General features: G+C 40.0%; 2 protein-coding genes and 1 long non-coding RNA gene across 13 annotated transcripts in view; 1 reads left to right on the top strand and 2 right to left on the bottom strand.

Annotated features, from left to right (window-relative positions):
- Nucleotides 1–10,594, bottom strand: part of SNX14 (sorting nexin 14) — a 47,171-nt gene extending 36,577 nt beyond the window's left edge. The window contains exons 1-5 of one of the 2 annotated variants that reach the window (NM_001039289.2): nucleotides 10,382–10,594; nucleotides 10,107–10,227; nucleotides 8,943–9,019; nucleotides 8,757–8,835; nucleotides 2,785–2,828 (exon numbers count right to left, since the gene is read on the bottom strand). In NM_001039289.2, the coding sequence (NP_001034378.2) occupies nucleotides 2,785–2,828; nucleotides 8,757–8,835; nucleotides 8,943–9,019; nucleotides 10,107–10,227; nucleotides 10,382–10,521 (461 nt within the window). In that variant the 5' untranslated portion in view covers nucleotides 10,522–10,594. The remainder of the gene's footprint in view (nucleotides 1–2,784; nucleotides 2,829–8,756; nucleotides 8,836–8,942; nucleotides 9,020–10,106; nucleotides 10,228–10,381) is intronic. The other variant, XM_015284626.4, reaches the window with a different exon arrangement.
- A 3,636-nt stretch (nucleotides 10,595–14,230) lies between these two features.
- LOC124417887 lies at nucleotides 14,231–25,328 on the top strand. Its single transcript, XR_006939011.1, has 2 exons — nucleotides 14,231–16,069; nucleotides 16,630–25,328. It is a non-coding gene; the product is annotated as an uncharacterized LOC124417887 (long non-coding RNA).
- The window catches only part of SYNCRIP (synaptotagmin binding cytoplasmic RNA interacting protein), a 25,102-nt gene continuing 22,332 nt past the window's right edge, over nucleotides 23,776–26,545 (bottom strand). For 9 of the 10 annotated variants that reach the window (XM_046938900.1, XM_046938901.1, XM_046938902.1 and 6 more), the window contains one exon: nucleotides 23,776–26,545. This exon is cut by the window's right edge. Coding sequence is in view for 7 of the 10 variants with exons in the window: in XM_046938903.1 (XP_046794859.1) it covers nucleotides 26,510–26,545 (36 nt within the window). In the remaining 3 variants the exon portion in view is untranslated. The other variant, NM_001395989.1, reaches the window with a different exon arrangement.

Genomic DNA, 26,545 nt, shown 5'->3' with positions numbered 1-26,545 from the left:
GTATTTGTCAGATAACAAGATACATGAGGTAATTTGGACCAAGAAATTGCTTACTGACACTTGGATAACCAGTATTTTGGCTAATTCTACTTGGACGTGACTTTATGCTATGTACTTCCATGAAATGCCTTAGGGTCGCAGAGACATTCGTTTAACCACCAGTGGACTGAATTCTGGTCAAAAGATCAAGGAGCTGTAAAACCCCAAATGTCCAGTGAGAAGCAGGAAGGTCCAAATAACATCTTAAAGGCATTTCTGAAATGGGCAGCATTTTCTCAGAATCCGAGGAAAAGCTTTCGAGAAAAACACCAGAAAAAAAGGACTCCGTCTGTTACTTATAAACAGTTACTGAGTCAAAAACCTCTAAAGATACACACCCAACTGCTGGTGCGTGCAAAGTCTTATGGGATCTACTGATAAACAAAAAATATGTGCAAACACTGAAGTGATTTTGTTTCTCTGTCAATTATCCTTATGAAATTTGACCGACTCTTACAAAAAGCACTACGAAAGACTGCAAACTGCTAGACTCTACTTGGTAATTCAACAATTCTGCATCTGCAAATGCAAAAACTCTTTATTTTAGTCACTGTCGAGGAACAGAGGTTTTCAAGGTAATGGAAATGAAGGAAAGGCTTTCACAGTAATGTATTACCAAAATGCAATAAGGTAGGTTAGATTCTGGAGAGCTGGAATTGCAACAGCATAGAGGGACACGTTCCAACTTCAAACTGTCCTATTCAAAATCTGGAATAAGATGCTAACAGCAAGACTTCATGTGGTATAAAACTACACAAGCAACTCTGAGCGGTGTTTTGTAGTTCTGTAAAACTTGGATACCGTATAATTGTACTCCACAGTTGAAAAATAGTAATTGGGTATTAGGATAAAATCAATATACTTTGAGAAATACAAAACAAGCATTTGACATAGTTACAACTATCTACTTCAGTAGTGTTCAGGGGATTTTAAGTACTAAACTTCATTCCTTGAAATTAAACCCAGTTCAGGGATGTTTGCTTTTAAATTTTAATCTTCATGCTGGAGATCACAGGAAAGCACGGAGCCACCTGAATGTCTACAGAGAAGGAGACCAGAGCTGACAATGCAACTGCTGGGCTGAAACCTGTAAACCTCTCAGGACCAAGCTCCTTCCCTGAAGAATCAAAGACACCATCGCAGTAGAGCTCACTGAACTCTCACTACACAGTTCACGCGAAGCCCATTGCATCTGATCAGTATGGTGTGAATTTATGGAGCCAGTTCAAAATTTGGAGGTGCAGCCACGTAAAACAAAAGACAGCTCACCAGGAAGCAAGATGTAACGTGGTCTAGGCTGCATGGCTCCGTACCAAGTATATTTTGCACTGCACTTGCAGCCACACATATTCCAGCTACGCAATGCCAACTGTATAACGTATTCCAAAAGGCAGTCGTCCTGGATACTGGAGATGCACACAGGTAATATGTGGAACACAAAGTTCCTTACAAACCAAAACCAACTGAAATGTGGAAGTGAATTTCCACCAGTCACAAAAAAAAATGCTGTCTAATTTCAAATTATGAAACACAGACGATGGTCTCCTTATGTTTCTTCGTTGATCAAACTCAGAGCACCCCCTAGTTTTCTGTACTCGCAAGTTAAGAACCTTGAGTTTTCCAACTTGAACACAGAGAATACATGGAGCTCAAGCTCCCTCTGCTGTTTGCACAAGCAGCTGAGTTTTATACTTAAATGTACTCATCACACAACAAAGACAGACGTGACACAAGCAGATGCTAGCCGTAATTAAAAACCAATCAGGCAGACTGCCCAAAGTTTCCAGATCCCAGACAGACAAAGAACAGTGGAGAACAAAACAACATATAAATTGTCTTTATCACAGAACTCGACCTCTCTACTTAACGAAAAAGAATGTTGTTTTAACATATTAATAGCAGCACAACCAGTTAAAATTTTGATCTCTTTTAGTATCTTCCTACCAAGTACTCTGAGGCACTAATTTATATAACTACAGTTATAAATTTTTCCTTATATACTAACTTTAAGGTTATTTACACAACACTACTATGCTCAGCTCAAAATAGGCCATCATCACAGCCTTAAATCTCAGCAGATCATCAGAATCTGTGACAAAAGGGCTAAAATGTGTATTCAGAAAGTCTTTCCTGCACTAATTAAAACAGAGTTCTTATTCTTGAAAAGCTATGTTTAAAGATTATATTTTATTTAGAGATGAGGTAGATGAGAATTTCTTTAGTCTGGAAATAATTTGAGTTCAGTTTATTTAAAACTTTATGAAAACCAAGTCATGCAAATTGTCAAGTGAGAGCTTTTTGAAAGTTAACATTTAAAAATAAATAATCTAAAAATGTGTTTTTAGGATGGAATACAAATTTCAGGATAATCTCTACCGTATCTAAATTATGAACAGATCTGCTCTATCCTGTGTAAGAGACAACAGAATGATGAACACGGAGCACTTAGAGTTGTGCCTCTAGAGTTTTTAAAGAATGTTGCTTAACAGTTCGCTTATCATACAATCACAGAATGGCTCAGGTTGGAAGGGACCTTGAAGCTCACTTGGCTCCAACCTCCTGCTGCAGGCAGGGCTGCCCCCACACCAGCTCAGCTGCCCAGGGAGCCACCCAACCTGGCCTCGTGCACCTCCAGGGATGGGGCATCCACAGCTTCTCTGGGCAGCTGTGCTGGTGCCTCACTGCCCACTGAGTAATGATTATTTATGTTATTTGAAAATAGTAACTTTTAGGTAAAGCTCATACCTGTACCACGGATAAATAAAGTTTTCCAGGACCAATTCAAGCACCTGTGAAGAATGAAGTCATTGCAAAATAAACAAGCGTGCTATAAGTAATTGTGAGAGGAGACCGCAGAGCAGTCTCCTATACCATAACATTTTAATGCACAGTTATATATGATGTTATATACTGTAAGATCAATAATTTTGCATAATAATCAATACATTGAGCAAGGAGTAGTCAACTGATGTTTTTATAAGGTCTCAAAGTAAAACTGCTTTCACCAGTGCTACGGACAACGCAAACCACGGTACCATGGCCACTCTGCGATGCAAATCTTGCTTCATACAACGGTTCTCTAATTCCTTGAATCAGGCTCAGTATCTCAGTACTTTTCTGAGGTAATGTCCAGTGTCCCACATGGACAGCTACCCATTCTGAACTCATACATCCATTTCATTTCATGCAGACTTCCTCTCTTCTGACTCCCCTCTGCGCTCCAAGTAAGACAGTCTATATAGCATGCTCACCACTCCTAAAGAATGTAAAAGCCAACGTGCAGCTCTGGCACCTCTCCTTACACCATCACAAATGTTTCAACTCACTGTTAATGTGCCAGCACCACCAACAGCAAAAAGAAAGCATCTGAATAGATGAAGAAACAGTGCCAAGTAAAAAAGGAGAAGGAAGGATGATGTTTTCTTGAGAATTTTCCTCCTTCGCTATAACCTAAGATATAGTCCATACTACTTTCTCCTGTCATTGTCATTGTGTTCAAAGAAAAACGTAAGGCCCGTATGAAAGTAAAGCTGAACACAACAGCTGATATGACAGCCTGATAGTAGGGGAACTGTTAGGTCAGGGCTTGAACTGGTGATTGAGCACCTGGTGAAGGGGTGTGGCTGGCCCAGGGAACATAGACACATTGCCTGCACCTGTGCTCCCAGCCTGACCAGAAGGGGCAGACCCAGGGTGAAGCCACCCTGAGCTCATCTAAGGGCAGCCACTGAAAGGAAGGCATCTCTTGGGCCTAGGCTGCTTCTTGAGGAGGAGTGCTGTATTGTTAGAGGGCCCCTTCACCACAGGGGTGAGTTCCATTCTTCTTTTGGTATATGTCTACTGGCCTACCTGCGAATACTTTACCTGGTATCACTAAGAACCCGTTAGAAGCAATCTTACTTCTTTGTAAGCAGAACATTAGTTTATGAGAGTAAGCATTATTTCTCTTAGAGCGTTTGAGGCTGCTCCCATTGATGCTGTAGGTGTACTACAGAAACCCAAGACTTAATAATTTTATGCTTTCTTTAGGGCTCTACTTATGATTATGCAAGTACACTCAGTAATACAAACACCGTGGCCTTTTTAATTCCTCTCAGTTCTTCAGACATAAACAGTTGATGAGCACTCTTTTTATCTTCCCTACTAAGAATATTGTCTACTCAGTTTTGATAAGATGCTCTTCCTTTTTACGACTATTTCACTTCACAAAGGGATTTTCTTCCCTTTGTTTTTTCAGGATGAAGAAGAAATCTCATTACTTCACCCTTTCTGAAAGGATGCTTTCCAGTTTGGGATAACTTTGTATCTGGATTGTGGACTGGGTGAAGTGGTTAATGTCTTTTTTCTCACCACTAAGTGAACAGATATCAGTGTTTTTCTTCTTGTTGAAGCAAAAATCTTGTTCCATGTTTCCCCATCTAGTCTAAGGCCTTAATTATGCAACCCCAGCACTAAAGCTTTTCTGAAATCTTGAAATTGTAATATGATCGCATGATGATGGATGGATGGATAAGCAGAACACCTTTCGCTCTTCCTCCCCATCTCTATTTCCATTAAAGGAATGAGGGGAGACAACACCACAGACTCATTACTTCCCAGGCCAGAAAAAAAAAAAAATCCTGAAAATCTTTGGAAGTTAATCTTCAGACAACAGGAAGGAAATCAATCCAGCAGCAGTCTGCAAGCACAGACCGTTGGCCTTAAGAGCAAAAGATCAGAGTACCCAAGACAATTTCACCGATGCTTTCTGTAATACAGCCAGAACATAATACACCAATTTACTCTAGAAACTTCAGTCTCACAGGTACTGAAACATTATTTTTGTTCATGCAGAGTTTGTAACAAAAACCTCTTTCAGGGGTCATGCTAGAGCTGCATTAAAAGAAGTGCCTATCAAAGGGAAAGAATTGCAGAAAATTCTGTACTATGCATCTATATCTCTTTGAAGATTCTTTCTCTTTCTTTGCTATGTACCTCCCTAGCAATAGCAACTATAGGAGATTATCTTCCCTTTGGAGCAGAGCCTTCAAGCCATAAGACTCACAGGGATTATAAAGCACTACCCTTGAGCTTTTGTTATCTGTGATTGCTATTTTGAAACTAAAAACCTGTTCACCAAATGTATCGATGCAACTTTATCAGCTGCTAACGTAACTTACTGATGCTAGTTTAGCCTACTAGAAGAATTGTTTCTAACAATTCTGCTTAGCTCAGTCAAACATACAAGTTCTGTTAAAAAATTTCCTGTGGTTATTAAATCAGCAAGGAGGGCAGGAAAGGTGCAAGATCAGATGGCCCACCCTACCTTCTTGAGACTCACTCTGTTGACTTCCACCTGAACCATTTCACATGACTTGTCAGGGCTTCTTTTGGTATCTCTTACCTCCAAAGTCATACAGTATGTAAGGGCTCTGCATTAATGATTATCTACTGGATGAAGCCATGTAGACAGTCCCACTAAGACCAAGACCAGGCACATAACTAACTCAAAATACACCTGAAGTCCGTGTGTCTGTGATCCTGAGGTCAAAAGGACAAGACATATCTTATTAGAATTCAGTTTATCTGAATCACCTTTAAAAAAAAAAAAAGCCTTGCTCCTGGACACACAGAAGGTAATCCCTATTCACACGTTTGCCAAGCAGTTAAGCATGATGCTCCATTCACTGCATTCTCATAAAGCATGATGTGCATCCACTTTCAGTCCAGCAGCACCAAAAACATCACCCAAGCAGATAGGATATCTCAAAAAAAAAAAAAAAGCCACTTAATGACAAGCAATTTCTTTTTCTATAAAGTATTATTTTCCAGCTCTAAAATGAAATGAAGAATCATTTCATTGAAAGTCTACCTATTTTTCAAGTATGTCACAAAATGACTGGTCCTACAGCATGTGTGAAGTCTTCAATTGGAAAGAGATTAGAAATGTACAAACGTACTGCAGGTAGCAGTACTGTAAGCAGCTGAGGAGGGGAAAAAAAAAGCAGCAAAGAAATTCATTTCTAGCAAGTACTACAACATTGCAACTAATCAATTTCTAGCTGCTGAGATGAGCCTTCTGTGGACTCTCATAGTACAGACTCCAGTTGCCAGGAGGAGGAACAAGAATTACCAAGCCAAATTGGATTGGACAGTAGCAAGGATTTGATAAGTAAACCACAGACACAATATAAAAAAAGCCCTAAAAAACTGCACAGCTAGATAGCAGAGGCTGCTTCCTGAGAGGAGAATAAGCAATTCTCAGTATGAAAGCACTCAGGCCGCAGGGCAGCTACAGGAGTTCTGGGCCAGCAGGAAGTATGCCATTCATTTGTCCCTTTTTCACTTCTAGAAGAAAAAAAAGGAAAAAAAGAGAAAAAAATCTGGTCCCATACTAAAAGCAAGAATCTGAGAAACTAAACGTTAATGAAAAATTGGTGAGATGAACAGACAGAACCCTGATCCACTAGGCCATTTCCATAACAATGCTGATCACGAGCAACTGAGCAGCTTTCTGTAGGTTTGACTTGCAAATATCCTTTTGTAAGTAGAGATGAGCTCATAACTGAGTAATAGAATTTGATTCTCCTGTATACAATCCGTAACACCTTGATTAAGCTATGCAATAGAAAAAAAATGCAAACAAAATGATAGTGAAGTCAATGCAGTATACATCCCAAACGATCAAACACTGACAGATGTATGGCTGAGACAGTTCAGAGCTCAACTATAACAATAACCATGAATGAAGGGAGGGAGGAAAGTCTAAGCAAGTGTTTCTCTTATTGTTCAAAACAATACAGTGGCTAGATAAGCAAGGCAAGGCTGCAAAAGATAAAGAAACTACAAAACAAGATGAACTGTCATCACCATCTAAGGTGAATAATCCATATTCGTGACAAGAACTTGGATTTCTTCTGATTCAAGTTTGAATTGCATCATTCTGTAAGCAATGGAAAATCTATGTCTGATACATCTGATGCAAACTAAAAACATTTGGAAAGGAGAACATTGCTAAAATTTTTCTACCTGCAAAAGAAGAACTAGAAGCACTAATCTAGAATCAAAAAACCCAGAGCTATTCTAATTTTTTGAAGAATCTGCTTTTTTCAGAAGCAGGCTGAGCTCCACACTGCTTTGGAATCTCATTAATCTTAATTCACTTCTCACTGTATCAGCTTCCCTCTAACGCGTGACTAACCCACAAAAGAAAACACAAGCAGTCTCTCTTTCCAACCCTAAGCAGGTATCCAGTTCCAGTCGCACGTTAAGCACCGCATCCCCAGTGCAGGGGATGATGAGGAAGGAATACAGTGTGGGCAGAACCTTTAAACAGTACAGAAGAGTTGCAACAGGGAACAACAAAGGGAGATTTAGCATTACAGACAGCACGTGGAAAAGGTGACTCGAGTGTGTGAACAGAAGACTATTTGGGTCCACCAAAGGTTATGACCCTGCTGCACTGCACCAGGAGTGCACAGAACCCTCCAGTTAAGCGCTCAAAGAAGGGAAAGGAATAAGAAATGTAGCATAGATATAGAAAAGCCACGTCTGTGCTGCTAAATAAAGTAGGCCCAGAGAGAAGCTGACAAAGTAAAAACAAAGCAACAACACCAACACAAAGGCCCACACTGTTTTGGTAAAAGCAGAACTACAGTAACAGTAATCAAATACAAAATGTCACTGTATAGCAACAGAAGATCACTCCTGAAAGATAACTACAGTATCTACTCAGCTCCCTTCTGAATAACATACTACAAGGACCTTTACTAGCTAAGATTGCTTATGAAATACAGAAGTCATGCTGTTAAACTAAAGGGAGTTAACAAGTTATCCCTGTGTTGGTTTTTTTTGTGAGTTTATTTTTCAACTTGCTAAGGGGCATGCTCTGAACACAGAGCTCAATTACTGTTAGCTTTAGTTGGCTTCGCACACCAGGTTCTCAGTTGTGAGAGCTGACATGTATGGCTCTGTTCACTTCTGACGCACCATTTATTCCTCCTTTTACCACAGAGCTCCAATGGGGAAACTCTAAATAAATGGAAACAAAGCCACCCAAGGGTTTGTGTATTTCCTTAGCTTTTAAAAAGGACAGAAGTTTATCTACTGAGCTTCGTGAAGCAGCAATGAAGAGAAAAAAAATAAATGATCATAAAGCAAAACAGCTCTTCATATATTTACTAAAGAGAAAAGAACAAAACAAAATTCCTGAATTACAATCTAATAAGAAGAAAGTAATTATGCTATTCCTTTTAAGTAAACCCAGTATCTTTTTTTTTTTTTTTTTTTTTTAATCAGCTGCATTTCAACTTGTCTGATGATTTTAAATACCTACAATCACTTTTAACATCCTCACAGAGTTTTTGTAACAGGAGCAAATCACCTCCTAACCTTTCACAACTTCAACCAACCAAGCAAGCTGAAATCCACTGAAATCAGACACGTTTTTCAGTCACTTATTTATACCTGATCTTCCTGCTATACTTCCCAGTGTGAGCAGATGCTTCTTGAGTTCTAAGGGTGCTGTTCAGGAACAGTCATATTTCTGTTAACAAATAAGCCATCTTGCCTCTCTGCACCCAGCGTTTATTCTTCTGATTTGATTCTTAAATGAAAAGTTAACATGCACGCTAAGTACACCTGACTCATTTACCAAGCCAGAAGTAACAGGCCTAAGAAACATGTAATTAAAGAAGTCACTGAACTGCAAGGAACTAAAGAAATGAAACAGCCATTACCTCTGACAGGGACGCGTCAACCTTGGAAGGCACTTTGAGGTCCAGCCACGGCTGATAGTTTTCCAGGAGCAAAGCAGGTCTATAGGAAAGCATGGACAAGTTGATGCAACAATACTGCAATTTTCCCACTGATGTGCACAAAATGTGAGAAATAACAAGACTGTCAGTGCCACATATTTAATTTACCTGTGCCTCTTGCATTTGACTTTGCCACACACAGCACAACTGTGACCATGGGGAAATAGCTCCGGCAATTCCAATTGCTAAGAGAAAATATTTGGACAAGTTTACATTCTTTGAAATGATGATTCTCATAATATACTGATACATTAGCAAATTTCTCTATAGAGTACATAGTTTCAGAGAGTGGAGTGGTAGAAAGACAAAGCTGTTTTCCTGCTGGGGAACAAGACAGCAAGGCACAATGTGAGAAACCAATGAACTGAACAGAAAAAGCACTTTTGCTAAACAAAGTTAAGACAACAGATACCCTCTCACATCTCCAGTCACCTCCCCATACGTCAGATGATCCATAAGTAGAACAAATGATTTCTCTACAAGTCTTGCCTTGCTTGTATCCCTGAAGACATAAACAGGGATTTCATAAAATAGAATCATAGAATCCTTAGAGTTGGAAGGGACCTTTAAAGGCCATCTAGTCCAACTCCCCTGCAATGAACATGGACACCACAGCTAGATCAGGTTGCCCAGGGCCGGATCCAGCCTCGCCTTGAAAGTCCCCAGGGATGGAGCATCAACCACATCTCTGGGGAACCTGTTCCACTGCCTCACCATCATCACTGTAAAAGACTTTTTCCTTACGTTGAACCTAAGCCTACCCTCTTTGAGCTTGAAGCCATGTCCCCTTGTCCCATTACCACAGACCCTGCTAAAGAGTCTGTCCCCTTCTCTCCTATGGAAATGTTTTTTTTCCTTGGAGTTCAGCACCACTAAGAGAAGTCTGACTGCAGTCCATAAAGCTGTACTCAAAGTTTGGCTTCCAAAAGGAAAAGCATCTTAAAAAATAAATAAATAAAAGCCTTCATAAAGTAATACATAACTAAGTACTTCCTAAGCTACTTACTACCGAAACACCAAGTGAAAAATATGTGAAATGGTTAAAAAGCCACATCCAGCAATGCTCCCAGCAACAAGCTTCAGAGACCTATCTACGTACTCATAGATCTGATGGGATTATGCATAAACACACGAGGAATCCAAAGTCTTAATCACCACACGCGTGCCACAGGATCCGCCAGGATGCAGATATAAGTGGTATCGATGTCTAATACTTTAAAAATAGGCCTGCACACGAATTGCCACCAAACGTAAAGAGGAACACGTACTTACCTTGGGCTTGTATTTGATGGTGTACAGAATGTTGGGCAGGAGGGAGTCCGGTCCCAGCGAGCAGTAGAAGGTGACGACGCCAGCCACAAACGACCAGAAGATCATCAGAACGTGAAGATACCTTACAAAGAACGATGAAAGAAGGCGTTACTCTTCATGTCTGTACGCACATCAGCGCTCCTCCGCGGGCGTGAGGCACAGGGCGGGCTGCAGCGCGGCCAGGAAGAACCACCACACGGCTAACAGCACCGAGCCCCTCCCCCCGGCCGAGTTACCGGTTGAGGAGCAGGGTGGCGGCTGCCAGCCCCAGCAGCAGGCAGCAGAAGAGCGGGTACTGCCGGCAGGTCTCCCGCAGCGCCTCGGCGCCCCGCACCCGCTGCCGCAGCCTCTCGCCAGCTGCCCGCAGCCAGCCCATGGTGCCGCCGAGCCGGCTCCCAGCCAGCGGGGCAGGCCGCGCCGCTTCCGCCGCCAGCGACACGTGACTGGGGAGAGGGCGGTGTCACGGCCGCCATCTTGTTGGCGCCGGGGGAGGCGGGCCCTGCGCTTCCCGCCCCGCCCCCTCGTGCGCGCGCCGCTGAGCTCCCCCTTAAAGTCACAAAAGCGTACAGAGTTCAGAGACAACGCGTTGTCTGGAATGTAGTTTATTGCTGGTGAGGAAGGCTCCAAGCCATCTTCGCATTAATAACAGCCCTCAGGTTCGGAGCAAGTCACGAGATCCCACACTGCCTGAATGCTCTCGTCAGCTCTGTGGTTATCCCAGCTCAGGAAGCTCCAAGTTATGACACTGCAGATGAGGGGAAGAGGAGCCATTACACACACACAGGTGCTTCAGCAGCTGCTCCTAGGAAATCGTAGCGAGAAGGGCTTCTGGGCTGCAAACATGAGAAAGCCTCCTCAGCCAGAAGCACCTGCTTATATTTGAGTTATCTTGAGAAGCTGGTGCTGCCTTCTGCATGGTGTACAACCCCATACGACCACACTTGGGCAAAGGACATGTGGAAAAGCGCTGCTAAGATGACGAGCCACGTTCACAAATCCACAGTGAAAGCCCGTAACTCTCTGTGAAAGAAAAACCGTCACTGGGAACACGAGTCAATATCTAGAAAATGAAAGCTGAAAATAGCTTTCAGACACATCCCTCAGATGTTTGTCATTTTATGCAACACTTCCCCTGACCTCCACATCAGGTGAAATGCTGCAGTTTGACTTCAGCATGCTGACCTTTCTCAGAGAGCCTGGCACAAGCCCAGGGCAGGATTGGATTTCCTTAAAGAGTGCCTGCACAGTATTATTTCATGTCAGTCCACATGTTTTCTATTAGGCAAAAAAAACCCCACCACCCACACAAATAAGGTGCACATTTAGAGCAAGGCTCCGTAGAGCCTGTTCAGAGGAAATTAATTTTCCTCAGAAGATGCATATTTACTGCTTTCTAACTTGATCCTCAGTTTAACTTCTAGGTATTTTTTGTCTTTTTTTTTTTTTTAATGCTTTTAATAAGGAATAACTTTTTAAAATGTGTAATGCTTAAAATATTTCATGGAGATGTCATGGCTAGAATGATATATCTGGGACATAGGAAGCAACTATCAAAGCGAACCAGCAGCAGCTAAGAAAAGAAGTCAGATTCTGCTTATGAGTTCTGTACTCTATGTATCAAGTTTCTTTAAATTACAGTTTCCATGTTCAAGCACTTGTTTACTTTGCATAAAATTGCCACATTCCTATTTGGCAGTAATTATACTTCACCATCTGAGATGCCTCAAGATTTCCCTCAGTTCGGTTTTGCTCTGCTGGCCATATGCTGCCACAACCTGTGCTTTACCCCATCCTCCTCCACCACAGTGCAGCCACACTAGCATCATGGTCACCCTCTACAGCCCATGCCTGACTTCTTCTGCACTGAAAAACATCGAGGAGGTTTTCAAGGCGATCGAGGAAAACATGGAAGAGTAGAAGTGTAATATTGACAAAATGAAGCTTCTCAAAATTATGCTGAGCTTTATGTGAGAAACTAGAGCTTTGTCCATTCATTAGCAATAGCATGCCCTCCTTTTGAAACAAGGAAATTTTCTGTTTTAACTGGAGAACTGAAAGGGAAAACATGGAGATGGACATGGGGACAGCACTGGGTGATGCTAAAAAGCTACTTTAAATGCTAAATATTAAAACTGAACATACCAGTCTTACTATGGAGTCAGTTCTCTGTTTTTTATCCATTCTTTTAGAAACAGCAACCAAAGATTGCATATTCTAGCTAAAAAGAATACATTAGCTAAGATTTTCACCACAACTTAAAATACAAAACAATGGTTGTTGGCAGAAAAATGTTAGTCAGTGGACTGAAATTCTATTTAACAAAATGAGATTTTTTTTGGTTGTTTTTGTGTTTTAATCTTATTTCTTTCTTTGGGCAGCAAGCTATAGAACAGATTCACATAGGCAGCATGCATTTCATTTACTCTGCATACAGTCTGTTTTTGCCCTTCAGGTTTTCTTTTTGTTTTTGTCTTCAGTTTATAATGCCTCCTTTTCAAATTTACTTGTTTTTCTCAAGGATAAAGCTGTTGAGGCTAACTTGCATCATACAATCCTTCATATCTAACCCGTCAGGAATTAGTTTTCCCCTATGCATCATTTCCCACAAGTCCCTGATAATTTTTTGTGGCTCCTTTCCAGAAGCTGAAATTAAAGGATTCACTTCAATTTTTAACTTCAACTTTTCAGCAGAAAGCTTTCCCTGAAATAAATTCCATATATTCATATATGAATATTCAGCAAATAGGTAAGAAATAAGTGAACAGACTCAGATCCCAAGCAAATTAAGCATCAGCAGGCAGTTCAAGTTTTCAGATTAAAACTTAAGAATGTCCACCAACAGTTACAGTTTCAATTTGTGAATTCAGATAATTATTAGCATTTAGGTAAACAAAACTACTTCTACCGCTACAATTGCAGTCACGTCCATTTGTCTGTTACTGAGTTAATGGTCTGCTAATAATCAGATTTACAGCCTTTGACGGTCAGCTCCCTGCACTGTCTATACACACCTGCACTCGTTGCTTGTGTGATTGTGTGCTGCCAGCCACGAGTCTGGGCTCCTATCTTTGCTTCCCAGACTACCACATTCTCCAGCCCTGAGTTGATCCACAATATTAAAAGATTAAATTGGATAGGGATAACCCAGGGCCCAAGGTAACCTCTGGACACAGCAACAGAGGCTTTAGATTACTGGGCAAAATCCCACATGAATTGTCTTTTAGAAGAACAGGGAAGGAGAGCTGCTTTGGGAGAACAAAATGGCAGAAAGAAAGGAAAAATCTGCTATGAAAGGTAGGTGACACGTCTCAAAAGATCACTGATCTGCACAATTTGGCTTTTAAATAACAGAGAGGATTAGTATATTAGAGGTGAAAGTAATTTGTCCTGTGACAAATAGTAGTTTATGGGACATTAAAACAAGGATGTAGAGTGGAAAGTTGCAAGGTGGCTGCAGAAGGCAACAATTTACAGACCACAAGAAAAAAAGGAAGAAATATAGGGAGAAAAATAAACAAAAAAAAACCCCCCAAAAACCCAACAGAGAATATCTGTGAAGAGAGGCATTAGACCTATGGAGGAGACAATTTCTTCAATCATTTATCTAGTAACATTAGGTTTGTGGTAAACGTTTGGCAAAGGAATAATCCCAAGTTTTTATAGCGTAAGGGCAAGAGATAAGCTTTTTAGGTAGGGAATTTAAGCTAATATTGAGGATTTTTTTCACTTCTCATGGTGGCTGGATTTGAGAATTTGCAAGAAAAAAAACTGCAAAAGAAGAGCTGTACTAATGGAAATAGTTAAAGAATGATATAGCACATGCTTAAGAGCTCAATCTAAATGAAATTATCTTCTTACAATGGGGTATAAAGAAAATCTTGCCCTGGAAAGATAACTATTTTCATAAAGTCACATCCTGAGTTTGTTTCCACTGATAGCTTGGTGGTTAATGAGTGAAATTCTCACATTTGAAGACGAACCTGAGCCACATTCCCTCGATTCAGCTGAATTAAAAAGCGTCAAGAAAGTACTCATAAGATGGTATGCGCTTCTGGTAAATGCTGCTAAGTGATGCAGCACCTGTGCCTCTCCTAAGTAAGATGAGATGTGTAGGATTCAAAGTGCAGTGTAAGTTCGTCACAACAGATACTCAATGGATACATAAAACAGCTGTGCTGGATCAGCAAATGTTCATCCAGGTGAGCATCCCGCTTGTCATGATGGCCAACAGGGGATACCTAAGAAAGAGTGATAAAAGCATAGCAAGAATATAATACTTTCCCAGAACATTATTTGACTCTGATTTGAATCTTGGGCATATCCCGAAACGGAATTTTTTTCCTGAGTTTCAAATTGGTTTTTGAACTACCATGAGCACAAACATCCAGGATAGTCACACAGAAAGGCACTCACCACTCAATTCTGCTTGTGAGGGTGACAGTGCGTATGAATGGCTCAAGAACTTTCATTCAGTATTTTATACAGAGATAGTGGAAAAAATCATTTCTTACATAGCACAATTGCTACTTATCATTGTATAAAATTAACCTGACCTGAGCAAGTCATCCTTTAGAAAATGAATTGATTTTTGGGCAGTTTTAACTTAATTTTTCTTCAAGAGAGCACCTTGGTACTTTTGGCCATCATTGTTGCTCTCTTTGTCATTTTCAGATCTATTATCTCTCGTTTTGCAGTGCTGGAGCAGGGAGAGGCTGCAACGAGCAAAACAAAGATGTTCAACAGAACTTCCACAATTTTTATGAGTTGCCTAAGTGCATTGCTTAAATAATTCCTTAATTGTCTGGGGTGTTTTGCCCCCCTTGGTACACCTGAATGTATCTTTTTTATTTTAGATTATGAATTGTTCTTTTTTTTCCTTCTTTCCACACAACTTCAGGGTTGGTTTCTTTATTTTTTATTTTTCTCTCCCCCTTCAAATAGTGAAAAAACTCCCCAAACTTCAAGTCTTCACACAGCTGAATCCTAGTCAACACGCAGGACTTGTTAAAGTGGAAAAAAGCCTCGCTGTATCTAAAGATTGTCAGCTTCTATCAGGGAAGGCTTTCTACTGATAAAACCTGTCCTGCCTCCTGATACTGGTCATGTAAACCCCGATGCAGAAATGAGATTTTCTTTTTTTTTCTTTTCTTTTTAAGCGGTGACAAGCAAGCTGGTACCCTGAAGTCCACTGCTTTAGCTTCTGTAGGTACAACAGCAGATGCCTGAAGTGTTTTTGTTAGGTCAGCATTCCTGTGGGATATTTTTAGTTCGAGCAACCGGTTTCTCTGAGAACATGGAGCATTTAGGAGCAGTGTAGGGTAAGAGCTGAACAACGTTCATTATCACCCTCCAAAATAAATCATTTGCGCTTCAGCTGAGTCTTTCATCAACCACTTCACAGAAATTGTTAGCGCTAGCTGTACAACCAAGGTTGTTTTGATTAGCATTTGTTGACTGGGGATGCACACAGTATGTTGGACATTTTTCCTTCATTTATATGACATACAGCAAAAAAATAGGCATTTATAGAATGCTTAGAGGTAAAAATAACAATGGGACATAAATGTTAAGTTTCCCTGGCAAGAATATGGGGTATGACAAAAGCATAAAAATTCTCTTTTATGCTAACAGACTGATGCACAAGATGATGCTGTAAACCTGAAGGGAGACTTATTTCTCCTCATACACATAGATGAGTTTTGAAGCTTTTTGAAGAAACTTCTTGATGCATATGGGCAATTTGCCAGTATTGTTATGTATAACTTGAGCACAAAGCCCCATGGCAATGCTCCACTGTAAGAGGAATGAGTTCTAATGAGAAAATTTAAGAAGCTGGGCTCAGCAGCAAGTTCTGCAGGCTTCTCTACAGCTGATAGCTGATCAACGTTGCCCTCATCAGACAGCAGCTGCCAAAGTTCCTGAAGGTATGCCAAACCAGTTGTCCCCCAAACTGCTGGAATATTAAATAGACCAGTGGTACTATGGTGTTATTGCTGTATACCACTTCACTTCTAGCTCTGGCAGTAATGGTGCTTCTGAAGAAGATGATGATCCCTCCACAGACCTGTTAGCAGACATACCTTGGCAGGTCTCTCTTCTGAGCCACCAAGAACGTTTACTTGGGACTTCTCCCAAATAATGTGCAACGCAGTTCCTGGTTACAATGCACGTTCACCACCTGCATGGCGGTGCTCTCTGAAGTGTTCCTTTGGGGAAGGAGAATGCATACTTAGCAGATAAGAGAACTTGGAGCTGTATGAAAGCAGGACAAGTTATGAAATCAACACATGGGAAGAGCTAGCTAAAGGTGGTTAAACGTATGACTAGTTGAAGGAGTTACAACAGTGTTTCTTAGAAGTTGATAACTTCATCTGAATAAATGAATTCAGACCAAGTGAACATTTCATCTAGAACACAGCCTGCTCTATCTACCAATTTAAGTATCAAATTTCTGTGCTGTTGAAAGTTTTGCTTTTTATTTTAGGTAACTAGTATTCTAGCTGGGAAAGCACTGGAGCTAACAGGAACTGAGATTGCATGAGGGAATACCATCATTCAGTTGTGCTCTGAAACTAAATCAGTTGCTTATTTGTGACTGAATGACTTGCTACTACATAAGCTACCTGGCTAATCTGTGTTATTGCACTGAAGTATAAAAAGAAACTACTTTAAATGCAAGGTAGGCATGAAGCTTCCTCTTTCAGAGAGACAAAAATATTTCTAGGTCTATACTAGTAAATGGGCATGCTAATATGAAAATCATCTTACCATCTTTCTCATCAAACTGCAAGGAATTATATTTCCTTCCCCTTAAGGAGCTGAGAGTATTTAACTCTTATCTGAGTTTCAAGTACTCTGGACACCTTGTTTCTGGTATTTTTTCCTTTCAAGAATTACAATGATTGAGAGTTGAAGTTTCAACAGATGCATTTAAGATAGCTCTTTACATTGTATAGAAGTGGCAGCCTTTAGATAAACCTGAAGTTGGGTTCCATGTGTTTCCGATACAAGAGGGAAGGAACAATTTTTCCCTTGAGAAAGCCTATTTAGCTTCAGAATGGAGTGCCAAAATGGGAAAAGGATGCTTTAATATCATACAGATTCCCAGGGGCATGTGTTGGACCCTTCAGACATTATTTGTTCAGGCACAGTAGTAAACCCCACTGATCATTACCATCCACCACCTTGGATATGGTAAAACTGTAAGTGAGTACTAACCTATCACAACACTGTGGTGTACAGTCTACACCCTGTGTATTTCTGGGATAAGTTATGTTCAGGAAACTTGGCATACCACTTGGTCTTAAATCTGAAAAGTCTGCCTGTCTGAGGATTCTGCTGGACCACAGCAGCAGGCACCAATGCACAAATGCCTTCTTTTTTACTTCAGTTGGTCATTAGGTCTGGAGAAGTCAAGCTAGCTGTACAGTACTGGCTCTCCCCTCTCATTCTCTGATGCCCACATGAAAAAGCCAGCACAAAGAAGGAAACAAGGTCACAGATTATCTGGAGGAGCAGTTCTGGTCATAAAGAGACATCTCTGCACGTAGCACAAGGTGTTTTAGTTCAACGCTGCTCACCTGCGTCACCAAGAACTTAGAACATACAACGCCATCTCCACTGGATGTTTTGTTTCCCATTCCTTCTACAGTCAGGAACGTTCCCATCTCTCATTGAGTCTTCAAAAAGAACTACTCACCTGCAAAGAAAATGACAACTTTTCCCCACTGACGTCTGCCTATGAAACAAATGCTTCTGTATGTTGTCCATGAGCACTCAGGATACACAAAGCCTCATCTATTCTTGATCCTCTTTCATCTTAGTAAGGAGAATCCTGACAAAATGAAGCTTGGAATAAGATAAGACATAATATATTTGCCATTTCTAACTGCTTTGTCACTGGGTACAGGCTTTTGCATCTGGCAGTTTATTTTCTGGTATTAAAAAAAAGTAAACTCTGCTGCAACTTAAAAATGAACACCTTCAGACTAAAGCCTACCAGCCTTCTTGCCGGCAATCCTGCAGAAACTCATACAGATCAATGCAGAGATCTTCATTTCTGAGCATGTTTCTAGTGCAGAATACACACACGCACCTGGGCTACCTGCTCTGTCACTTCTCTCCTACAGGATGCTGGGCTTACATTGGACACATCCCCAGAAAAAAAATAAATAAGAAAAAAAAAGGCAACCCTATGTAAGAACCAGGTGCTGTATTTAGGAACCCTTCATGCTCATTTTCAAATTGAGATATCTAAAGGGGCTGCTAAGTGGGCTTTGGGTCACTGCAGCTTCCCAGGTGGAACACCTATTCTCAGTCACTGTATGCCCTGGGCTGAGGTGTGCAAATCAAGACTCCACGTGCAGGCTTCACTACGAGAACCATGTTCCCTAAACATCACTCATTATGGAGACCTCATGAAGCCCTATTCAGTTCCTATTTCTCCACTCTTACTTAACTTTTATGGGACTGTTAAGAGTAGTGAGAAGCATTTCATTTAATAACTGTAAAAAGAATGGACTAGCTCCTCATCTATACTGAAAAACAGGTCAGGCACTGGAGCAGGTACAGCAGATTATTCAGAACTGGCTCTTGCTTTTCTGTCACCACGGCTATTAGTCCATCACTTTGAAACAGTGGGTTTGCAATTATCAGCTGCAGGGTATCACACTCACCTCTCAGAGAAGGGCATTTGAAATAGCGTTATGCACACTAATGGTATTTCTTCATTTTGTTTTTCTGTTTTGCTATGTTTGAAACATCCCTTCTTACAGAGGTACTTCAGACTTAGTTCTCTTTGATGCATTCCTACTCTCTACTTGCCATTCTTCTAATAGATTTCCACCAAGATGAAGAGGCCCTGATGACCACACTAGCCAGAACAGAATCTCCTTACCTTTCCACACGAAGTCCAAGGAACCTGCGTCTGCTCTTGAACTGATGTTTGAACTTGGGCAAGATCCAACCACCTGACACTCCCTTCACATCTTGCTGAGGCTGCTAGATGATGCCTGGTTTACAGTATATCTACCTTTCACAGGAAAAGGACAGACTGATTAATAGCAAGAAAGTTTCCACAAAGCTGTAACACACCCAAATGAATTTCTTTTACTTTGTGGTTTGCCAGGTTATTTACTTGGCTATTTTGCCTTTAACCCTGACTACATACTTGCTAGTAGCTTAGTTAAGGCACATATATTATTGTGCCCACAAATCGAGGATTTCTTTCTTCCACTGTCCCATAACCTGAAATTCTCTCAGGGAGCAGACAAGAATGGTTTATTGAGAGCTTTCTGAAGGAATGAATGTAAGTGGTTCTACCATTCCTAGGTCAACCCTCTAAATTCCAAACAAATACGCTCCTCAGGAAACCTCTAAGAGGAGCCTCCCTTCTTGTCAATCCCTGCATCAAGGAGGGTGGGGACAGGGGGGAGGAAGGCTGTCTGAAAGGGACACAGAAATTTAAAAGATGCTTTAAAAATGTTATTCCTAATAACTACTGTTTTTCTAAGACTACAAAATATGAGTGGATGAACATCGACCTGCAGCTGTACTTGACTAACTCTACAAAAAATGACATAAGCCATAAGCACTCCACCATAACTCGGTACCAAATCAGACACATTAGCCTGAGCCATTATTGAGGGCAATCTGCACCAACCTTGCTGAGATGCGACCGCTCTCTGATTCACTTCACTGCAATTTGTACCTGAGTGGCGTGTACACCTCAGTGAACCCCAGAGTGCCTCTACAAACCAGGAGGCTTCACTTCTGAAATGCTTAACATCAGCAGTGCTTCACAATTCATCCGCGTACTCCTCTCGTTTTATTATCCACTGAAAGCAGTGCTCTTTAAAACGTTATACTGAGGGTAATACACTGTAAAAGTTTAGCTCTTGGCATTACAAAAAAAAACAAGCCTCAGTACTTCCCATTAGAAATCTCTATTAATTTCAACCTCTGAAAAGACTGAGTGCCTCAGAAAGCAGAAATCACCAAGTCTGAGACTTACTGATGAGCTAACACCACACAAAGTATTAAGATTTTTGTTTGTACATAAATGCGACAATCCCAATGGCTCAGAACATCACGAAATCTAACTCGGTACTTATCAGATTAGTAAGCAACTAAGACGTGTTAAGTACCATTTATTACACCGTTCCCATTGTAAGATCCAGTGATATGTAAAACCAAGTTGCAACTCCATACACAGAATACTTTAAATCCGATGGATTTAAGACCTTCCAGACCCTTCCTAATTTTAACTGAAGGATCGTTCTCACAGAGAATTTCTACTCGGATTCTAAAACCAGCTTCCATTGTACTCACTGTCAAGGCTTATATCCATCTAAGGCTTACAGGGAGACAAGTTATGACAGTTTGTTTTTTCACTTTACATTCATTCAATTCAATTCTTACGTTAGCATGGAATCTGCAACACACTTCTTGCAGATTCTGACAGCTTTTTAGAAAAGTACCTTGCTGTGGTTTTCTTCAGAGCAGATCTTAATTCAACAGCAAGCATAAACCACCTACAGTTTCCAAGAAGTATGTTAACGTGAATGAAATTAGTCTAGCGAAACTGTCCTGAAGTCAACTTCGCCTATGTGCTTCTAGTGAAACTACTACTAATGAATCTATGAAGTTAAGTTGCCTCTGTTGAACTCTCAGAGGAAGCTTTCTTATCCCAAATTAGCCACACTGAGTAAAAGAGTTTTTAAATACCCAATGGTGGTCACAGGTACGTTCTTCATCTCTCTAAAGAGAAATCTAGAAAAAATGAACAATATGGGAAACACTACAGTTGGAGCCAGCGACTCAGTACCTGATATGCTCAGTTCCTGGCTCTTTCAATGCCTGCATTTGTGGAAAAACCCCTTCAAACTGCTAAGATGGCTATGCTTAAAAAAAAAATACATACTTGATACACCAGAAGCATTTTTGGCGATTTTTAGGTTGCAAGAGTTTAACATTAAACAGTATCAGCTTCTACTCAATATTCAATCATCACTGTAATAAACACAAAAGTTTCCAAACCAAAACCCATATAACCTTCCTACTCCCTGCCAATAAGGAGTCAATTTGCCTACAGAAGTTGGATTTTAGGTACTGAAATTAATTTAAGTAGTGGAACGTCTATATTTACTTACCGTTATCGCGTCTGCAGTCGAACATCTTATGCTATCCTACTGGGTAAGCAGCAATACCATGAATGCACTTCATAACTGCCTTAGCGCAAGGAAGAGTGATAAGATTCAGTGCCTTTTCTTCCACATCAGTGGCCAAACCAAGTGAAGAGGTGTTCTTTGCCATACTAACTGCACAAACGGAGATAGCAAACTATCTCCGTTCATCAGACACATGCATCAGTCTCAGAGTAGAAGGAATCCAGATTTCTGACACAGCTGGCTTTACCTAAATGACTGTCAGGAAAATAAGTGTTGGCTTTGGAGCAGACAGTATGATGAACATTCAGGAATTAAACAACCCTTTGATCCAGAACATATCGTTTGAGGAATTGAATTCCTCTGTCAGACTTAAAATTGTTGAACTATTTACCTCCCTACCTACCATGGCTGTGGTTTCTGACTGTCACAGATGATTCAAGCTTCTACTTCATGCTGCGTGGAAGACCGACACTCTAAACAAGCTTTCATGAAGGTAACTTCAAAATAATGAATATAACCCAACGCTCCCAGACAGGCTCAGCTGTGCAACAACCTGAGAGCTGGCCATTTTACATTAACTTTGCAGAATTAGAATAAAAAACAATCATTAAAAAAATCGAACCAGTTACATCTTGGCAAGAAAAAGACATCATTACATGAGACAATCACCCTTCTCTCCAAATTCCAAGTAATCTAACAAGCTAGTCCTAGTACTTTTCAACAAAGCTACCATAGTAATCAAGGCAACACAGGACCAAAAAAGTCATACTTTCCTCCTGTGTGTTTTATAATACAAGTATAATCGAACACTTGGAAGTGCTGACAGATCAGATTCTTGCATGAGAATCAGTTTCCCATAAAGTTTAACATCAGTTTTTAGGAAGCTTTGTGTTTGTTTGCACTATACTTCTGTAAAGTAACAATTAATTTACTCCTTCTTCCCTCAACATCCATACTAAGGATCAGAGTATCTTCAGATAAACATCCCTTCCTTACATGTTGGGTTGTTCGTTTCTTTAAATCCGAGAGACAGAACAAGTGAGAAAGTATGATCTGGTGTTTCCTCTACGCAAACAGCAGAAGTACCTATTCTCAGCCTGGGGGCGTCATGCACTAATGTTGGCAGTTAATTCAGCACAACAGCCTGCCTACACTGAGCGTCAAGTCCATTGTAGCCAGTTAGGAAATTGGGATTCATGAGCTTCATGCTAGGAAGACAAACTCAAACTCCAGCTTTGTGGATTTCAATTCTCAGCACTAGACTAAGAAGGCTGGATGTGGCTCTGGGCAGCCTGGTCTAATGGTTGGCGACCCTGCACACAGCGGGGGGTTGAAACCAGATCATCACTTTTCAACCCAGGCCATTCTATGATTCAAAAAAGTATTGCCCTGTAGCCTACTTCCAAATCTTTCTACTCCATTTTAAACTATTAACGTTTTCTATTAAGTTTTCACTAATGCAAAGAACAAGTAGTCAGAATTCTGTGGAACGTTACCAGTCTGAACACACCATTTACAGAAAACGTTACTAGAAAATGAAGACAATGTGGACATAAAGCCTCCCCCACCGACATGGGGAAGCACCAACAGAACTGTCAGGCTGAGCAAATCCTGCCTCTGCAGGAATTATCAAAGGCACAAAAAAAGCTGCATCTACATACAGCATTTACACAATGAAACATGAAGTTAACAAGCTTATCTTCAGAGGAGGCTGAACTCATTTTAGACTGTCATACCCCACAATCCTACCAACAATAGAATTAATATTCCTTAAACTTCTAAATACAGTATTTACCTGAGAGTCGTATCTGCAATAACAGCCTTCCTCTGACCAGTAAAAACAAATGTAAGTTTAGCGTTCTAACAATTTTCCTCCTCAAAAAACAAAAAGAAGTGCAGTTGTATGTCCTAAATGAAACCTCTTCGAGCGATAAAAAAAAAAAAGTCAGAACAGAAGTACAATTTAAAAAGTGAACTCTTTATAAACAAGAGGTGTCGGGCAGCAGCTCCTGATTTCTAACTACGTTCAGCTAGGCTCCAAATTTTGGAAAGCACTCCAAATCAATGCTGAACTCCCCTACCTTATGCTCTAACCTTCACAGGCGTTGCAGTTCAGAAAGACTCCTGTGAGAACAGTCCGAGGCATTACATGAGGTCAACGCTTGCCTTTAACATGCCAAAATGAACTGCGCATTACACTCCCGACTGTCACCAAAGCACCATCTAAGAGATGTGTTTACTGGTGAACAGCTCACCTTTACCAACACCCAGTGCAACTAAACCAACGCTGCATATATGCACTTGCTCACTCTCACCAATACTTCCATGCTTAATAATGTTTTTTTTTCTTCACACGACTGAATTTTAAGATTGGAAAAGAACATCAATTTTAGTTTTTCACCGTATTAATCACCACATGCAATTTAGTTCTTTTAAAGTTTTGCTAAAAAACTGCACCAATATCAGAACAGTGCAAATCATATTTAATTTTAAAAGTTATAATGGCTTGAGTTCATACTTAGAGGGAACACTGTCAAGATCTTGATATTTTGCTCGCTCACCATTGCTTGCATTCGACTGAAAACACTTTCCTGTCAATTTTGCAGTTTCCGCAATAGTTCCCCATGTTTTTATCAGAGCTGAAATTGAGGACAGCATCCTCAATTTCAACACACGTAGTGCCTCAATAGCAAAGTTTTCATTCGTTTCCATCAACGGTAACAATTCCATAAATATATTACCCCCCCCCAAACACAGTTCCAAACTAAGAACTGTCGCTACCACTTGTGATCCCACAAGTGTTGTTAAGTTTCCCAGCAATGGAGAGATTTTAACGTTAAGAAACCTGAGGATGTCCCCTCGTCTACAGCCCCCAGCGTTTCCTTTTTATAGCAAGTTCAGAATTGCTTTCCACACCTTGACAGTGTTCCTTATAAAACCATATGACAGTAAAAGTGCCAGTAGGCATGGCAACCTCTTTGAAGGGAGCATTTAAACTCCTTGGCACTGGGAATGCCAGCACCAAGGATTACATTGAAATTCAAAATTATACTTAAGGCTACAATGAGCAAACCCACTTTCCATAAGCCTAATATTCTATCACTAGATTTGAAAATTCAGAAGCTAATGCAAACTGCATACTTTTATGCTCAAATCTGAAGAAAAGGTTACTCTTCTTTAGCAAGGGCAGTATATGAAACTGTAGTAGCAAATGTCTCTTACGCATTGACTACTCATTTCACCATCATTCACTTACTTTGTCTTTAAGTTCAAAACTGGCAAGGCACATTTACATATTCCAATGAATACTTGACAATTTTAAATTACACTTCATGTCCCAGCTATCCCAGTAATTGACATACAACATACTAAAATGGTTTATTAAGATAACAAAAAAAAATTAATGTGAAACATACAGGCTATTGGCAACCACTATTCTAAAAATTATGTAAATACAAGTAAACATACTGAAATGTGTGCGATTCTAAGTTTGTAACCAGAAGATCTCTGTACTAACACACATTTATATTAATGACACATAAAAAAAATAAAAACTTTATTACAAAAATAAGTTACACTCGCCTCCAGCTTACAGTATAAAACAATTTTATTTGCAGGAATGCAAAATGATTGTTTGCCATGAGCATTTTCAACATATGACATGTCTAATTTTGTTAAAATTTGCATTTACTGGGGGGAACTGGTGTGTATAAAACCTTAATTAGGTATAAGCTTCAATTTTCATTGTGGTGCCTATGGGTATGTAGTATAACTGCAGTATCCCTTTGGGCAGGGGGTTAAGGGAAGCTCTTTATGCCAAGTCCAATGTAGGTCATAATTTTATCTATCTTTTACCTATATGAAAAGTTGGACTTGGCAAAGTTGTTTTTTTTTCTTTTATTTTTTGTGTTTTTTTGTTTTCTTTTTTTGTTTTTTTTTTTAAGGGTGGTTCAATAGAGGATGCTTCACCACTGAACACTCACTGTCATCAAGGTGCTTCAGAAAATTAAAAACGTAGCACAAATGATTGTACTCTACTCTACTCTACAGGTTATCATGATCTGCATAAGAGAAATGGAAAGCTGATCCACGTGTTTTTACAGTGATCAGCAATAAGAAATGCACTAATGAAAACATACCTTTTACCTAAAAAGCTAAACTACAGCCATATACTATTCTATGATTTATGAAAAAACTTCAAAATATCCAAATGTCAGGCTTCACTGTACAGTTGTCAGTTTTAGTCTGACCTTTTATAAAGGGACACTGCAGTATTTAGTACAAGTTGCTGATGCACTTTTTTGAACATCTGATGTCTTACAAAAGTAACATCTTGCTAAACTATTATACATCCAAATAACTACAATATCTGAAGAAGCAAGGCTGCTTTTTCAGCCACAAAATACGACAAAAGCAAGGCCTGTTATGATGGTCATGAGGAAGTCTTACAAAGCCTCTGGAACTAAAGGCAACTAAGAATGTTACATTTGGTATATTATAATCTTACCCTCATATCATATTAAACAAGCCTTGCTTTTATCTAGAAAGATTTTCTATGTACAGTACAGACAGGGTATAGTTCAATCCTCTGCTACTGAGGTAGTTAACCAACCCTTTAAAAAAGGTTCTGAAAAGAACCACTATCTGGAATGCCTGACTAACCAGCTCTGATGATTACACCTGAAACTGCTGTATCTGAACACAATTCATAAGTGATTACTATATAAACAATCATGATTAACCTTCATGAGCAGAAATAAAATTTAAGGATACCAAAGATGGTATTCATCCATACCACTGCAATAACAATTTAAATGCAAGAATTTGTGAATACCACTTTTGGAATCCTTAACTAAGAAAACCTGGGGGAAAAATCTACTTAAAGCAGATTTTTTAAAGAACAACTTTATTCTTTATTAAGATACCATGCTAGACGTTAAAGATTTTGTTGAACACATCGGGGAAATAGAGTAGCTTTAGTTTAATAACTTGCACTGCAGAGAAAACTGTTAAAGAAATTCATTTCAAAGTCCAAGTATTAGTTCAAATGTCCCATATTTGAATCCATGATCTTCGCAGGAAGGTCTTTTGCAACAGAATATGCTCCTATACAGCTGAGATACTTAAGGTTGCTTGATTTCCTTACCATTACTCCACTGCAAGCTTCTGGTGTAATCCCACATAGCAAGTCAGTCTTCATTGTAACAGGTCAGGACCGGCCTCGACCCCTTT

Source organism: Gallus gallus, chromosome 3 (assembly GCF_016699485.2).
Source record: "Gallus gallus isolate bGalGal1 chromosome 3, bGalGal1.mat.broiler.GRCg7b, whole genome shotgun sequence".
NCBI lineage: Eukaryota > Metazoa > Chordata > Aves > Galliformes > Phasianidae > Gallus > Gallus gallus.
This window is presented reverse-complemented; position numbering and strand designations above follow the sequence as displayed.